At 32.9% G+C, this 17790-nt stretch overlaps 1 protein-coding gene across 8 annotated transcripts in view; it reads left to right on the top strand.

Annotated features, from left to right (window-relative positions):
• LOC143225831 (putative protein kinase C delta type homolog) overlaps positions 1-17790 on the top strand; it is an 80177-nt gene that overhangs the window by 50069 nt on the left and 12318 nt on the right. For all 8 annotated transcript variants that reach the window (XR_013014101.1, XM_076455906.1, XM_076455911.1 and 5 more), the window contains 6 exons: positions 364-395; positions 609-694; positions 1710-1839; positions 6952-7053; positions 8742-9025; positions 13116-13289. Coding sequence is in view for 7 of the 8 variants with exons in the window: in XM_076455906.1 (XP_076312021.1) it covers positions 364-395; positions 609-694; positions 1710-1839; positions 6952-7053; positions 8742-9025; positions 13116-13289 (808 nt within the window). In the remaining variant the exon portion in view is untranslated. The remainder of the gene's footprint in view (positions 1-363; positions 396-608; positions 695-1709; positions 1840-6951; positions 7054-8741; positions 9026-13115; positions 13290-17790) is intronic.

The following is a 17790-nucleotide window of genomic DNA, read 5'->3' as shown; positions in this document are numbered from 1 at the left end:
GATGTTAGTACAAGGAAATATTTTATTAGTTTTTGAAAGAGATTTTTGTATACATTTTTGTGCAAGTTTCGTTTATACATTTGATGTTGAAATATGCTTTTTTTTTATTTACATGGGAACTGATAGTCATTTTCAGTGAATGTCTGTAAACTGGTTAAGGCCACGTTAATGTAAATCAACCAGTTTTAGATTGTTATTTATTCTCTCAAAACAAAAAAATAAAAGTATGTATTTCGATCTGCAAACAAACAAATGATATTGACAAAATAATAGAATAATGCTTTCCTAGTTCTTTATTGTGCTAAAATCTTATATTTCAACATGACGAATTTACAAATAAGATCACTTTTATACTCGTTTCAGGGGATTTGGAAAGCAAGGGTACCAGTGTAAAAGTAAGTTGTAAACAAAATTACCATATTTTGAACCCATTGAAAACAAATATGTTATTTTATAATTTCGCGTTATCACATCCTATGGAAAAAAATTTCTTTATAATCTTAGTTCGTGATCAAAATTAATCGTTTTAAATTTTGCTTTATACAAATTCGTTTCAATGATACCTAAAAAAGAACCTCATACAATACGATTTGTCTCTTTCACTGCAGCGTGTCAAGTAGCCGTTCACAAACGCTGCCATGATAAGTTTCTTGGAAAATGTCCTGGAGCTGGGATGGAATCACAAAACACACTGGTAATTTATTATCCTGGAGTTTAAAATTTGGTGAAAATTAAACATAAGACTGTTGAAAATTAACACAATGCAAAATTATTATAAACTAAAACATTCTATTGTCAATGTAAATTAACACAAGCTATTATTATTGTAAACCAATTCTAAGTTTACTCGAATGACTATCAATATGAGCCAAAACTTTGGGGACCTGGATACATTATAAGACTGATTTTTAAATCCTACTATACGATCAGACAATAACAGCCCAAGAGCTAATGGTGGATCCTTTTAATTATTTGTCTTCCATCGATAGCATATCAGCTCAAAATTAGAAACAGTTATGCGCAAATATTCCTTTATGTAGCTCCTTGTGAAACTAAAAAAAAATATGTAAATTGTCCAGTTATAAAATGTCCTAATAAAGCATACAAGCATATTTAGATCTTACTGATGTGTTTGTTTCAATGTCTATATTTTAAGATGTTAGTTTGATCTTCTGGTGAATGAGAAGATTTGTATCTTGTTTGTATTTTGTTTTGATCAAATTATTCGAATCAAACATTTTTGTTGTTTGTTTTTTACATTTCTTGTACCCCATATGGTTGCCCTCTTTACATCGGTTTCTTGTATAAAGTTACGTAGTTCCACAAAGTTAGCGAGATAACCATAAATAAATTGATCTGGAACGTTCAAAAGATGATTTATTTATTACTTATAGCATTTTTTTCTCTAAAGAAAACACTAACTTACCAAAGTTTTTCTTTATGTTGCGGTCGGTTACAGTCAGTATATCGCAGCTGTAAACACCCAATTTTTGTTAGTTATTCCAATCTCACAAAAAAACAACACTAGGCTAAGAATTGTCTGTTTTCATTAATCAAGAACATAACGAAGTTTTTAGTGCATAAATCTCTGAAATGTGCCAGTTTCTTTACTTCGGTTATGAGGGAATTTTAACTTGTTTTTATAAAATGTTCTTTAATTTAGCTATGTTGAATAGCTTAGTCTAATTTTTTCTACTTATAATTTCCAGTACCTCAGGGAACGGTTTAAAATCAACGTCCCTCACCGCTTCAATGTTTATAACTACATGAGCCCTACCTTCTGTGATCACTGCGGTTCACTTCTTTACGGCCTGTTTCGCCAAGGTTTGAAATGTGATCGTGAGTAAAGCGTTTCATTTTGTTTTCAACTTACATATGTCAGAGTAGTCATAGCGAAAACTAGTGGTTGGTGTTGTTTGGGATTACATAATGTTATTTTCAGAAAATTAAAAGTGAAAAAATGTTGATTTTTCAACTCTGACACAGAATTAACTCTTACAGAATCAACATTATCTATCTGTACTTTTCAATAGCACTTGAACCTAATCGATAGTGTTAAGTATCTGAAATTTTCTATTGCATTTTATAATGAAACATTCACGATAATTTCAAGGGTTTCTATAAATAAAATTAATTTTAATCAATGTGTATAATTTTTATGTCATTCTAATTGGAATTTTAATTTTATAAAGAATTTTCTATATAACACTTTCGTTAAATTTGGGAGTGATTGTAATTTACGTATGTAGTTTATTATTTCGATGGCTAAATATATGATGTTTAACCTGGTGTGACAAAACAAAAGAATTTCACCAGAATATTTTATTGATTGCTATATTTCAAGGAAATAGTGTGACTGTAATATTTCATGGTACTAATGTTCAAGTAATATCCTACAGTAACATGGTTTCATTGTTATAGTGTGACAGTAATATTTAAAGGCTTTTGTATGACAGTAGTATTTCACGATTACTGTGAAATTACTGTTTTATGGTTGATGTAAGAAATTTAAGGAACGCCTAGTCTCCTGGGTCAGAGAATATTTTCTCAATGGTTTTTGGTTTTGAGGAATGTTAAACATTTAAAATGTGAGCCACTGCTACTATTTTTTGTCAGTCCTGGATAAGGTGATAAAAGTTGTCCAGATAGTTAGTTATAGGCTTATCATTCATGCATCATTAGTGGGAAAAGTGTTTGAAACTGTAATAAAAGATGTTTTGCGCGTTAATTTAATAAACTTTAAAATTTGTTGGATAGTCAACACTGTTCTAGTTGGAGAAGATCTTGCCTTACAAATCTTTTGATATATTTTGAAGAAGATACTATTTGTGCAGATGAAGATAAGAATGTGGACTTAATGTATTAAAAAGCATTTGACAGATGCTACATACGAGGGCATAGGTTGACTCATGAGATGGAAAATTGGCTAAATGGAAGCAAGCAGAGAGTTGTTAGAAAAGGAGTTTAGTCAAACAGGATTATCATTACAAGTAAGGAACCTCAGGACTCCATCTTAGGACCTATGATATTGCTTTTATTTTAATCAGTTACTTAGATAAATGGATGCTGAATAGGTATAGTTCACTGGTTATGCAATATTCGTAGTATTGTTTTCAATTTTGAGCTCCTTACTTTAGAATGACATTAAATTGTTCATGAGTGGACTGAACTCTAAAATTTTACCAGTAAAAAAGAGGAACGGAACCTACAAATTTCTCGTAAAAATAGTTGCTCGTTTGTTTAAAGTTAAGCACAAAGCTACAAAATGGGCTATCTGTGCTCTGCCCACCACGGGTACTGAAACCCGATTTCTAGCGTTGTAAATCCGCAGATATACTGCTGTGCCACCGGAGGGCCTCATAAAAATAACAGAACTACGCACTTTAAATAGTATGTGTAATTTAATAGTGTTATCAGAAGCAAGGGTTTTAAATACTGAATATCTCCTTAAAGTCTCGTGTGCATATTCACGAAAAATTATTACCTTAACGTAGAGAACATTGTAACTTTTGCAATGCTGTTAACAACACCAAGCCCGGCATGGCCAGGTGATTAAGGCATTCGACTCGTAAGCAGAGGGTTGCGAGTTCGAATCCCCGTCACATCAAACATACTTGCCCTTTCAGTCGTGGGGGCGTTGTAAGTTACAGTCAATCCTACTATTTGTTGGTAAAAGAATATTCTAAGAGTTTGCGGTAGTTGGTGATGAGTAGCTACTTTCCCTCTAGTCTTACACTGCAAAATTAGGGACGGCTAGCGCAGATAGCTCTCATGTAGCTTTATGCCAAATTCGTAAACAAACAAACAACACCGAAGCAAATAAAAGTAATATTTCAGTCATTGTGTGGCGAACGTATTTGGACTTAGTGACGTGGAACAAGAAAAAAAGTCCATGTGATGTTTTCCATCTACGAGAGAGAGAATTAGAAAAAGAGTAGTGTTCTAGCTATGAATTATTTCTCTTCTCTTGCTAGCCTTTGTCTGGAAAATTTATCAGTACCCCTTACGATTAATATATATCATCAGAACTGTTTGTATCTTTACTAATAAACAGATCCAGACCGTTATACAGCTTTAATCTAGGTTGTTATGAATTATATTATCTGGTACAAATCAACATGTAAAAGTTTAATTTGTTAATTCAGAAAAGTAAAAAAGAACTGGATACACTGTTATAAAAAATATAGTTAAACGCTTTTTAAGTGCCACAAGTATTTTTATTTTATCAAAACTGTGTATTAAAGATTCTTTATTCGATTTGCAGCTTCTCTTATGGTACTGTTCTTGTTTGTCCAAATTAGTGGTAAATATTCTTTGGTTTATTTAAAACTTTGAAGAACAGTTGCATGTTAAAATATTTCAGTCGATTTGCTGTTGTATGGTACAAATGCTCCAGTCTATTCAGTGTTTCATACTACAAATATTCCGAGGGACTAAATGTTATGTGGTACAGGTCTTGTGGCCAATTCGATGTCAAATCTTTGCTATGCTAAAATGGAATGTAGGGTTTGCTGCTAATCTTCAACTTAAATAGCACAAACGAATGAGAATAGTGATACATTTATTCTGGACAAGATCGAGATTAAATCCCAGTTAACAGCTAGTAATCATCATACAGTCTGTAGAATGAAATAACTAGAGTAAATTACCTTCTACGAAGACACAACAGCACGACGCGAACCAGCTTTTAACTCGCAAGGTTCCAATTACGAGAACAAAACCCGAGGCTACCGAGCCATGCTGCTCCCATGATTCAATGTCATATGATATAAACCTTCTGATCAATTCAGTGTTGCGTGGCACAAATCTTTAGGATGATTCAACGATATGTGGTACAAATCTTCTGGTCGATTCAATGTTATTGGGTTGAGGAATAATTCGTGAGCGTTTTTTCAAGTTAACAAAATATATTCATAAATGAAATGCTTTCGCAGAATATTTCATGTCATTTGGTAGATAAATTTTTGCTCTAATAGATGGTGTGTTTGATTTTCATATGTCTTTAATTTTTGCTTTCATTTTCAGCTCATTAAATGGAATGTCAAGTGGACAAAATCGAGCATTTTCGACACCATCTGCTTTTCGCATTTAATTTCTTGCAATTTCGTTTAAAACTGCATACTATATACCTAGGTATTACATGAAATAAAGTATCATAATAAATGTTTTGGGTGTAATGTGTTCATGCATTGAAGTATTGTATAGTCTTGCATGTAATGCTTGAATGAAATTATTTAAAAACGCTCACGAATTATTCCTCAACCTAATACATGGTACAAATCTTCTGGTCGATTCAATGTTGGGTGGTACAATTTTGCTTAAAGATAAAATAAACGATTCATAAGTTAATTTACATAAACCTATCTTTTGTAAAGTGTCATTTGTTTCATGCTTAATTAACTTGAAAATTTAGTTACATGTTTTCGAATAAGAAGCATTTTGACGAAAAAAATATAAATACCAGTGGTCGCATTATCGTGCCGAATGTTAAATTATATAAAACGGAGAATTTGGGAGAAAATAAAGTAGATGTTGTGAATCTCCTAGAAATGTTATGTATGATTTGTTGACACCATAGTAATAACGATCGAGTAAGTTTTGGTAAGGAAAAATAATTGAACAAATTGTTATAAAACTGTTGTATAGAAAATACTGGAAAATTGAAACACATTTAAAACAAGAATCAATTATAATCCATGAATAGTTAAAAAAGCAAGTAAAATTAATATATTTAAAAGATAATTACAAATATTAAAAAATCACTGTATAGGTATTATTATCAATGATTTATTTACGTTTTGTGAATTCGGTCTCATAAAACTTCAAACGAAAACATAGTCATGAAGCTTATAGAAACCAAAAAGAATAAAAAAATAAATTCATTTAACTGAATCCTTCTAATGAAATGAAGAAACTTTTAAGGATCAGTTTTCCAAACCTTAATAGATTTCTTAAACTTCTTTCGACCTGGATTATATTATAAAAAAAAAATTGTCATTTATTAAGTGTGCTTTAGTTTTTTAGTTTATCAGTTTAATAATTTTTCAGTTTGCAAAAAAATTTTGTTTTAAAAATCCTGGTCATTGTTTTACTCAACTGTGCCGAAGGAAAACGATTGAGTATGTTGTGTGTGTGTGTGTTTTCTTATAGCAAAACCACATAAGACTATCTACTGAGCCCACCGAGGAGAATCGAACCGCTGATTTTAGCGTTGTAAATCCTTAGACTTACCGCTGTACCAGCGGAGGGCGTAGGGTGTTGTTAACAAATGCGATTAAGAAGTTGTTGTGAAAAACGATTGAATAAGTTATTGTAAAGAAAAATGATTGAGTAAGTTGTTGACCTCAGCAGACAGCCCAATGTGGCTTTGCGATAAAAAACACACAAACACACACGTTGTTGACAAGTCCACAGTAATATATTGTTATATATTGTTTTTAGACATCTGAGTTGTACGTGTTGCGTCTATTATTTTTTTGCAGCATTTTTCGCTGTTTAAACGAATTCCTTACAGCAGTTAAACTACAAACTGTAGTCCTCATTTTAGTTTTTCTGTGCTGTTTTCTGTTTACGGACGTGAAGAATGCCAGACGATTAATAGCGATCAATTCACCACAAACTATAAAGTGAAAAGGTTGATGAGGCTAAACAACTGGACTTGACAACGTAAATGACGTAAACACAGAATAGCTATTAGACAAAGCTTGTCTTTAAATTAATGAAAACATTAATTTCCTACTGAACTGTTAACATCAGGCTTCGCTTACATTAAATCACCTAGCATATTATGTGTTCTGATATTTTAACATGTAGCAAGCACGTGACATCTTACTCGAAAGTAATTAACGAAAGAATAGAATGTCGAGAAAAAGCTTTCTTAAATAACAACACAGAGTTAAGTGTTGTTCTGTATGAAAACATATTCAAAGCTAGAGTATGTGATGATTTCAGAATGTAAGCTGAACTGTCACCGAAAATGTGCAATACACGTACCCAACTTATGTGGAGTTAACCAAAAACTATTATCAGAAGTCTTGGCAACAGTAAAGAAAGGTAAGAAATGAAGTTAACCAACAACTGCTAGAAGTTGTAGTACTTGTTATGAAAAATAAGAATGTGCTGTATGGAGTTACCCAAACTACTGTATTTGCTGGTGTATAAGATGAACCGAACCCATGTATAAGACGACCTAGGATTGTTTTAAAGCTAGATAAGTATATTTCTTTACGTTTCGATGTATAGGACGTCATCTATTTTCAAGCAAGTTTAGGATGTTACTTTTGTAAAGAAATTCTGAGAAATTATTTTTAAACTGTATTAACCTGCTCGATGAGGTAATCAGTACAGCCACAACTGTAGTTTATATGCTCTTCAAACGCTACAAACAGCTTAATGGAGCATAACTTAAGTCACAACATGTAATAAACAACTTTATAAAGTTTTCATAATAGTCGAACTCGTTGTACATTAAAACAAATGCTAAACCTTAAGATATAGTGCTCTATTATAAACACATGTTTACCAACTTAGTGTACGATACAGAAACTAAATTTTTAAATATACCATTAGTAATATTTCAGTGTGGTGGATGAGATGTAAGACATTCCAAGTAAAAAATGTCTTGATTAATTGTAACTAGCACGTGAGAAAAATACTTCTAATTATAAAGAATCGGGATAAATTATACAATTATAAATTTGTTATTATAGGTAGCGCGATGTAAACACACTTATTCAAAAAGAAAATAAAATTAAAAGAAACAATTCATTTTTGATTAAATATACTATTAACTGAAGTGTTCTTACAGGAACTCTATCTTTGAACTTGTGTATTAGACAAGAGAAAAAATTGAGCATTATTTTAATAATAAAAAGTATCATTTTATACACCGGCAAATAAGGTACTATTAGAAATATTAACATCGTTTAACAAAGGTAAATTTTGTTTAGTGTTATTGTTACTGTAAAATAGGATATATATTAGTTTTAGCTAGTATATGTGGTGAGAAGTATTTATATAAAATAAAACTTCTACTTTTATAAAACTAACAACACGAGTTAAAAGTGAATAATTCCAGCTTTTGTTCATAATATTGTGTAATATCACATTCATTAAATTTTTGTTTATTTGCCGTTCAGCACAAATCTACACAATGAACTATTTGTTCTGTGTGCAATCTGTGCGTTATAAATCCAAAGACTTACTTTTGAATCTAAGGGAGTGGCATTTATAAAATGATAACATATTGTTAGTTATGTTTATGTTAATGGAGTAACATGAGTAAAATCAGTTCGCTTCAACAAAGACTGGGCGTGACTATTAGCTAGTATGGCGGGTTGCTTACTAAAGGGCTCAAGAATTGGTGCTAATGAACTCTCCACCACTTTTAGTTTTGGACGCGTTATAAAAGTAGCAGTCAATTCGTTATTTGGATAAAACTCTTGAGACATTGATTGCTCCTAACTGGTTAGTTGCCTTTTCTCTGGTTGTTGGTTTAAAATTAAGGACGGCTGTGCTTGAATCTTAGCACCACTCCGTTTAAATTTGTTATTGGTATTGCCTCTGAAATATCTTACTATTCAACATCTGAATATTGTTATTTCCACAAATGCTGAAGTTCTAGAAGCTTTAAAGTCTAAAGTTAAATGTTATACAAAAAGATGTATACTTCTATTTATATTATTTGTGTTGTTTTTTTCACATCAAAGGATATTAACTAGCCGAACTGTTTACTCCTACAGATATCTACCCACCTACTGTGACAACAAAGACAGAATCTCCACCTGACATCCCTCTGTCTTTTGTTCTTCCACCATCTTCTCTCAGCAGTGATTCAGACGAGGAATATGATCGTATGTTGGAGCAGGCCAGCAGTGCTCGAAGAAATAGATACTCTAACAAACCCTCAATACCAACACAGTCTTCTATGATTACACCTAAAGTTTCGAAAATCCAGCGAAGAAAGAAATACACCTTGAGCGATTTCCGTTTCTTAAAAGTTTTAGGAAAGGGAAGTTTTGGGAAAGTAAGTTTTTATTCGAAACTCTTGAAACTGTAGAAACACAATGAACAATTTTCGAGTGTTTGTTTAACTGTCTTCTGCAAGAGTTTTAATTTGTTGCACCCTCATGACTGATACTTGTAATCTGTAATAGTTTCAATTCACTGAAACTTCATAATTGATTTTGTAACCTGTGTAACTGTCCTCTGTAATAGTTTTAATTTACTAAAACTTCTTCATTGGCACTGCAATCTTTGTAACCGCCTTCTGAAATAAATTAAGTTTTTTTACAACTTCATGAAGATTTATAGTACAATCTGTTTAACTGTCTTCTGCCAAAGGTTTAACTTTTTAAAGTTTCTTGATTGGTAATGTACAACCATAGAGACAAGTTAAAATGATTAGGCTACATGTTTTGTAGTGTTGGTTATTACAGTTATTTCCACAGCTTTCAATAATTGTCTTTCTTTTTACGTTAAAGCGTGCTTCAGTAAATCAAATATATTTATGTTACTGAAACTCTTTGTCACTTTTACAGTAAGTTCATGTTCGTGTGAATGTTTGTTTGTTTTGAATTTCGCGCAAAGCTACTCGAGGGCTATCTGCGCTAGCCATCTCTAATTTATCAGTGTAAAACTAAAGGAAAGGCAGCTAGTCATCACCGCCCACCGCCAACTCTTGGGCTACTCTTTTACCAACGAATAGTAGGATTGATCGTCACATTATAACGCCCCCACGGCTGAAAGAGCGAGATGTTTGGCGCAATAGGGATGCGAACCCGCGACCCTCAGATTACGAGTCGCACGCCTTAACACGCTTGGCCATGCCGGGCCTAGTTTTGTGAATGTAACTGGTTATTTGTTAAAATTCGCGCAAAGCTACTCGAGAGTGATGTTCGTCAGTTCTCCATAATTTTAAAGTGATAAACTAAAGGGAATGCGTTTAATCAGCATCATCCACCGTTAGGCTGTTGTAATCGAATATATGGATTTTACAATGACTTAAAGTACAATCACAGCCATGAGATGTGGTTCACGAGGTTTCTTTGTTTCTATCACTGCAGTTTGTCTTCCTCTGGGACAACGGTTAGTATACAGGGTTACAACGTTAAAATTAGGAGTTCGATTACCCTCGGTGAACACAGCAGATAGCCCAATGTGGCTTTGCTATAAGAAACACACGTATACACACTGTGGGTTTGTGTGCTTTGATTTTTCCTATCATTATATATCTTAATCGAACTTATTGGTGGAAGAAACTTGATAAGAACTTTTATTATGTATAATTCCATTTCCATGTCAAATTCTGCTCTTTGTTTAGACATATATTGATAGCGAACTCTTTTGGATATCTTTGTTGGAACTACTATTAGAATTTTATTAGTCACCATATAACACGACTGCTGTACCAATTTCAGTCAAGACTGTGATGATTCGCAAAATACAAGAATTTTTGAACGTGATTGCTCCCCTGTAAGTTGTTCGCTGCTGCCTAAACAGGACAGTCGAATGATTTTCGATATTTTCGAAATAATTTCACTAATAAATAATTTTATCAAAACGACAGAAATTAAGACTCGTTTATAGTTATATTTTTATTTTACTTACAGACGATTGTACGTGAGTGTTGATTTTATTTAATGTATTTTAAGCATGCTAGTACTTATGGTAGGAATGGGCCAGATTTACAATATGTCCAATACAAATTAAAACTCAAACATATTACAAACAGCATGTAAACAAAACTATATAGACACTGTTCAGTAGCTGACAAACTAGCCACATAATAACATGCCAGCAAAGCAATTGAGAAAGGCGGTAGAACAAAAAATTCACAAAACCACAAATTTGCTAGCCTGACTATCTGACTGACTAACGTTGTTGGAAAAGTTTATTTTTTCCTTGCCTTAATTTTATGTAAATTTAAATGCACATAACTGAATTAAGCTTTGTTAATAACAAGTAATAACAATAACCATTTTACAACACTACTAACAAGCTAACAATACACTAGTAGCATATTCTATTATTACAAGCACGCTTTGTGAGTTGACAAGTAACAACCGGACCTCGTATCATGTTCAGGTGAGTGATTGTTTATGTATGCGCTACGTGATCAGCCAACAACTGTATCAGCTAGATTAAAAAAAAAAAAAAGCAATTCTATCATAGCAATCGGTGACTAAGACGTGAGTCTCTTGCATGAAGACGAACGCTACCACTGCCGAAGTTTGACAAGGCTTTGATCGAGCGCTCTAGACTGAAGAAAGATAGATAAGTTGCATAGTTTGCCTCTGCATTATTTTCAAGCTCCTTCTGATCTAATGATAACCAAGGTTGTATTTTAAACAGTGCAATGTTTAAAATATGCCATTCAAGGAAACAACGAGAAAAAATGTCAAAATATTATGTTGATAACCTTGAAGAGTTTTTGTCCCAGCGAAGAGAGCATTACTGGAAGAATAGATGTAAGGTTAGAAAATCTCATGCTGAATGACCGAAACAAGCCTTGGCTAATAATTCAATCAAAGAAGAGTCTGCCACCATGGCTAGAATGAAGAAAGACTATAGCAAAGCTGTCAGAAAAAGCTAGGTAATATTGAGAGATAACTCCAAGTAAAGATGCGGGAAATAATGACGGGTTTCTTACAATATTTTCAATAATGTATATATATTAAGTGAAGAAAGATAGCTGTAAGAAACTCTACGAGAAGGGTTAGCCTATCGCCCACTCACTCTCGAAACTCAGCACAAAGTTATGAGAAGGATAATCCTAGAGCCTAATCACTCTGGATACTTAGTACCCCCCTAAAAAAAACTATGAGACAAAAAATTTAATAAAAAATTAAGAAATAGGAGTACCAGAAAGTAAGGAAACAAGGTAATAATTGGCAGGGTAACATTCCTACACTTCGTTGATTTTACATGGTGCAAACTCAAAGTGGGTGAAGCCGTCATTCCGCTCATTCCTACTTCGTCTTTTACTTTGAACTTTAATCCAAACTTGGAAATGTCGAGATATAGCTCTAAGAAAAGCTACCCGAAGGATAGGCCTGCAACCCAGTCATTCTCAAGATTTAGTACCCAAAAAAATCCAAGACAAATATGTACATATTTTAAGTAAAAAAAAAAAGTAAGCAGAAACTGGAGCACCAAATATTAAGGGAAAAAATGTAGGAATGAAGGGTAATGTTACCACACTTAGTGGCTTTTGACAAGGTAAAACCTTAGAATGGGTGTGGCCATCATTCTGCCCATTCCTTGTTACCACACTTAGTGGCTTTTGACAAGGTAAAACCTCAGAATGGGTGTGGCCATCATTCTGCCCATTCCTTGTTACCACACTTAGTGGCTTTTGACAAGGTAAAGCCTCAGAATGGGTGTGGCCATCATTCTGCCTTTTCCTTGTTACCACACATAGTGGCTTTTGACAAGGTAAAACCTCAGAATGGGTGTGGCCATCATTCTGCCCATTCCTTGTTACCACACTTAGTGGCTTTTGACAAGGTAAAACCTCAGAATGGGCGTGGCCATCATTCTGTCCATTTCTTCTTCGTGTTGTTGTTAGAAGATATAGAGTAATACATATTATTTACCCAGATTATCATTAGTAGGTGTATTAATAATGTATTTACTCAACCTCAGATTATCATTGATAAGTGATTTGGTAAATATATTCTCTGCTTTAGATTGTTTATGTACTAGTAAGACCTATTCTCTACCACAAATTGTAATTAGTAAATGAACTAATAAGACATATTCTTCACCTTAAACTGTCATTGGGAAATGTACCAGTAAAACGTATTATATATATCTATATTGTCTACCTCAGTTATCTATTGGTCTTTATAGCTAGTGAGACGTATTCCATACCTCAGTCTGTCATTGGTCGATGCACTAGTAAGACGCATTTTCCACCAATTCCGCAACAAACATTCCACAGTTGATGATCTGTTCATGACGATGTATACTAATTATTATATACACAGCTGCTTTTGTTTTACTTTCTTTTTTATACAAATAAATAGAATTTTAAAAAGTTGAAAAGTAACATATGTAGAGTTTTCAGGTTTTCTTTCAGCATTTAAGACAGTGTAGTTATTCCTTTTTTTCAGGTCATTTTAGGGGAATTGAGAGGGCAACAAAAGTACTACGCTATCAAGTGCTTAAAGAAAGACGTAATTTTGGAAGATGACGATATCGAGAGTGTGGTAGTTGAGAGAAAGGTGTTGTCAATAGGGGTCGCTCATCCATTTCTCTGTTCGCTTCTTTGCACCTTTCAAACTGAGGTATACCTGTATGTATAAAATGTTAAAAAATCATTTTGTATCTAAAGAGCTCTCACTGAACTAGTTGAGGAAGCACAAAAACCGAGGTATAAACTAAACGCCTAACAGTAGTTTAAAGTTTATGTTTGTAGCTTGTTTAACGTTTTGTTCCACATTTTAATAAAACGATGATGTTATCTGTTTTATTTAAAGTAATACATAAATAAGTTTAGTCTAATATGTTTTTATTTTACATATATTACTTTTAAACATATTTCATGTTTTTTTCGAATCGAGGTGGCCCTCCAGTGGCTCAGTGATAAAAATAAAGTATTCAACGCTAAATGTTATCGATACCTGTTGAGAACATTACAGATAGCCTATTGTGTAGCTTTGTGCTTTACATAAAATAGAGAAATTAAGATGAAAACTACATGGTTATTGTTTACCAAATGAAAGTTTATAAATTTTTTATGTATTGTTTTAAGTATACTCGTAATTAGCATTATCCATTACCTGGTAAAAATGGTAAAATCTTGTCGTAAGAAACAAGAATTTGCATCACCATTGTTTCGTGTAAAAATTACCAAATATATGCATTATTATTTAAATTAAATATAGCTCCTTCTGTAATACTAAGAAACGTTTCACATAAAATGTTTAGAAAACATTTTTAAAAGCTAAAACCCCTTCAAACATCAATGTACTCGTATTACATAACTAGTTTGCTTTGAATTCCACGCAAAGCTATACGAGAACGATCTGCGCTAGCCGTCCATAATTTACCAAATAATACAAAACCCTCTCAATAATAGAACACATGATAATACTAATGTCGAAAGTGGTATTATTTTGATTGAAATAAAATAGAACTTTAACTAAACTTCTATTTCGAGATGATAATAAGAACACAAAGCGTTTGATTTGAATTTCGCTCAAAGATACTCGAGGGCTAATTGCACTAGCCATCTCTAATTTAGCAGCGAAAGACTAGAGGAAAGGCAGTTAGTCATCACCAACGATTAGTATGATTGACCCTTCACATTTAGCGCCCCCACAGCTGAAAGGGCGATCATGTTTGGTGTGACGGGTATTCGAACCCATGACTCTCAGATTGTAAATCAGACGCCCTAACCATCTGGCCATGCCATTAGACAAACATAAATTGTCTTTAAAGCAGAAATGTTGAAAACAGTGCTTTTACTTTGTTGTTGTTTTTTGATAATGCACTAGGTGAAATAAAAAACCAAAGATACAATTAACCCCTTTGAAACATTACTCTAGAAAAAGTAGTTTTGGAAAATATTAATGGTACGTATAAGCATTTTAAAGTTTAATATTCTGTTTATAGTTTTTTTATTAAAGTGTTTAATCCTACTTAATTACCGATGTCGGCGGGTCAATTTTAACATATGAATTTAAGATTTTTTTTTTCGTCAGAAACAAAGTTTGTCTTTCTACATTATAAGAAATTCCCTTAATGATAAGGATATAAAAAAGAATAATAAATAAATTAATATATTTCATTGGAAATCATAATAATTAATAAAGAACACAAATGTTAACCAATTAACGGTAATGTGAATCTCGTATTAAAGGTTAAATGTTTCATATCTGATGAAAGTGAGTTCCCTTTCTCTTTCCGTGTCACTAGAGTTAAATTTTTCGAACAAACTTTTGCAATAAAGTTAAGGAACGCTAGGGACCATTTCACTGCAGTGGTAAGAAAATCCATCTGTTACGTGTTCTCTCACACTTCCTTTCTAGATCGAAATGTTACATTGTTTTCTCCATACAGTGTAAACGTTGCTCATTTCTTGATATTTGTGTATCTGTACCGTCTAGTCATGAATTGGTGTAATACAACTGTTACCGTCCTGAAGTACATATAATACAGTTGTTACCGTCCTGAAGTACATATAATACAATTGTTACCGTCTTGAAGTATATACAATACAGCTGTTACTGTCCAAAAGCGCTTATAATACAGTTGTCACCGTTCTAAAGTACGTGTAATATAGCTGTTACCACAGAACTGAGGACTATTTCGACAAGAAATTATCTCAGAGTGGATCTTCTGATCAAAATTACTGTACATCAAGATGTGTTTTATTCTACGGGTAAGGTTGTCATGAGCGGAAAGTAGTAATATACTTAAATAGGGATTTGCTTTTGATTATGTTTTCTCCAAGATTAATGGTTTACCTTGTTAACTGCACGAACTGTTTACTCATTCTGACGAGCTGTACGCCCGTTCTGATGAGATATCTATCCATTCTGACAAGGTGTCTTCTCATTTTCGTGAGCTGTGTATTCATTCTGACGAGGCGCTTGTCTAATCTGAGAAGCTGTATATCAAATATGACGAAGCTGTCCATTTCGTTGAGAAGTCTACTCAATGAGTACTTTATTCTGATGAGTCCAATACTCATTCTAACTGCCTACTCGTTTGGAAGAAATGTGTATCCATAATTATTAGCTGTGTACTCATTCAATTACTACTCGTTGTAACACCTCATATTTCTTTTGAGGTATCTGTAGCGGATTTAACATTTAGGCGAAATTCGTACATAAAAACAAAAAATGTATTGAGAGCTTCCTAGCGCTGAGTCCACTTTACAAAATACCTTATCAATATTACTTTTATAAAAGAAAGGTTAAATTTCATTATTGAGAAAGCATGAAAATTATGTGAAAAACTGATGCAAAAATAATAGTCAAATTAGAGAAACGAAGTGTTGTATAATATTTGATAGAATTTATAATATATTTTTTAAGCTTAAATCTAAAGTACCGTTATTGTCTTCATGGGTTCTTAACAGTTCTACAACGGCTGCAACTATTTCTTCTTCTCTAAGAATGTTTATTTAGATCGATAACATATCATATGAAAAACTGATTCTAGGAGCATTTTCTCTGAAAACTTTTCATCTAAACAATCTGAGAAATCTTGAGCACTTTTAGATATGATGAAATGAAGGAAAGCATCTGATATAGAACTATTTCCAAAGTTCGAGGAAATATCATCGTAAATGTAATGGTTTGCCTTGTTATTGTAAGTTGAGTCGTGATTTAACTGTGTTCTTCAATAGTGTTTACGGTAATGACACCTAAATCATCACCTTTAAGCGTAAAACTACATGATTATCTAGGAGTCCGCTGATATGCAAATAGTTTCGAAACTGAAAGGTTTAGAAAAATCATTGTTAGTGGTAGGATATCATTTGATGTAGGCCCACTCTGTGACAATATCATTGGGTTATCATAATCATGTCCTAAGAAAATAATTTTACTAATATGCATCATACTCAATATTTCAATGGCAAAGGTCTATATAAAATAGCTCTTCGTTAGTATAGCGGTAAGTCTACAGATTTACAACGCTAAAATCAGCAGTTCGATTCCTCTCGGTGGGCTCAGCAAATAGCCCGATGTGGCTTTGCTATAAGAAAACACACACACACTATATAAAATAACAAACCAAGCATTTTAAGCCAAGAATTACCTGTGCAGATTCTCAGGAGCAATAGTTATTTTCATAAATTTACTATTTCAATGAAGAAAATCGAACTCCTTCCACATCAAAGGGTTAACACAAACATAAGTTTGAGAAACAAGGTCATAATTTTGTATAAGCAGGTTATTACATCTTTTAAATGTCCAAATGATCAAAACGTATTAAAATAAAAGATATTACATAAGATAATACACAAACTTTATGCTGCAGCTTATCCAATATTATGCAGATAAATCATTGTCGACTGTATGAGAGTATTATTGGAATGGTTGGGCTGCTGACAGATTGTGAATCTCAAATGAGAATAACTCTTTACATGAGATCATGGGAAATATCTATTAGCGGCTGCGTATCACAGACTAATTTATGTATAAACATCTTGAGGACAAAGCAAGAACAGCAACTACTGTTGGCAATGATCCGCCATATTATTTTGGCAGCGTTTTGAACAAAACTATCGACTTCTTTACACAGCTTCTTTATACTGTTATTATGTTTACCTTATCCGTATTTACACTTAACTATTGTTGTTGTGGAGCGATTTTGGTAATTGTTCATTTAAAATGCTTTACTTGATATTGTCTAGTAGACCAATCTTTTACACATCAAGGCTCACTGAGCTATTAGATACAATATTAAAGTCTTACTTAGTTATTGGGCACAATATTAAAGGCCTAATTAGCAGCTGATGACTCATTAGCTTAAAGCAGTCACAGTCTTTCCAGCCCACGGGGATCAGTAACTGTGCATTTCACAGCTGATCAGTTAAGAATATCTGTAGTAGACCTTTACAGTTGGCATTTATGATGTATGATTCATAAAAATAAAAGCTTTGAAGAACATCACCTAGAATAACCTCAATGATATTGTTACAGAGTAGGCCCACATCCATCCCATTCCATAACAATAGCAATTATTTTTCTATACCTCTATTTTTTAGTCATCCAGTATATTACTATTCTATATCTATGTCAGCCAGAAACGTTTAATTTTATCATTTCATGT

Source organism: Tachypleus tridentatus, chromosome 9 (assembly GCF_004210375.1).
Source record: "Tachypleus tridentatus isolate NWPU-2018 chromosome 9, ASM421037v1, whole genome shotgun sequence".
Lineage (NCBI taxonomy): Eukaryota > Metazoa > Arthropoda > Merostomata > Xiphosura > Limulidae > Tachypleus > Tachypleus tridentatus.
Note: the sequence above shows the minus strand (reverse complement) of the source record. Positions and strands in the feature narration are given on the sequence as shown.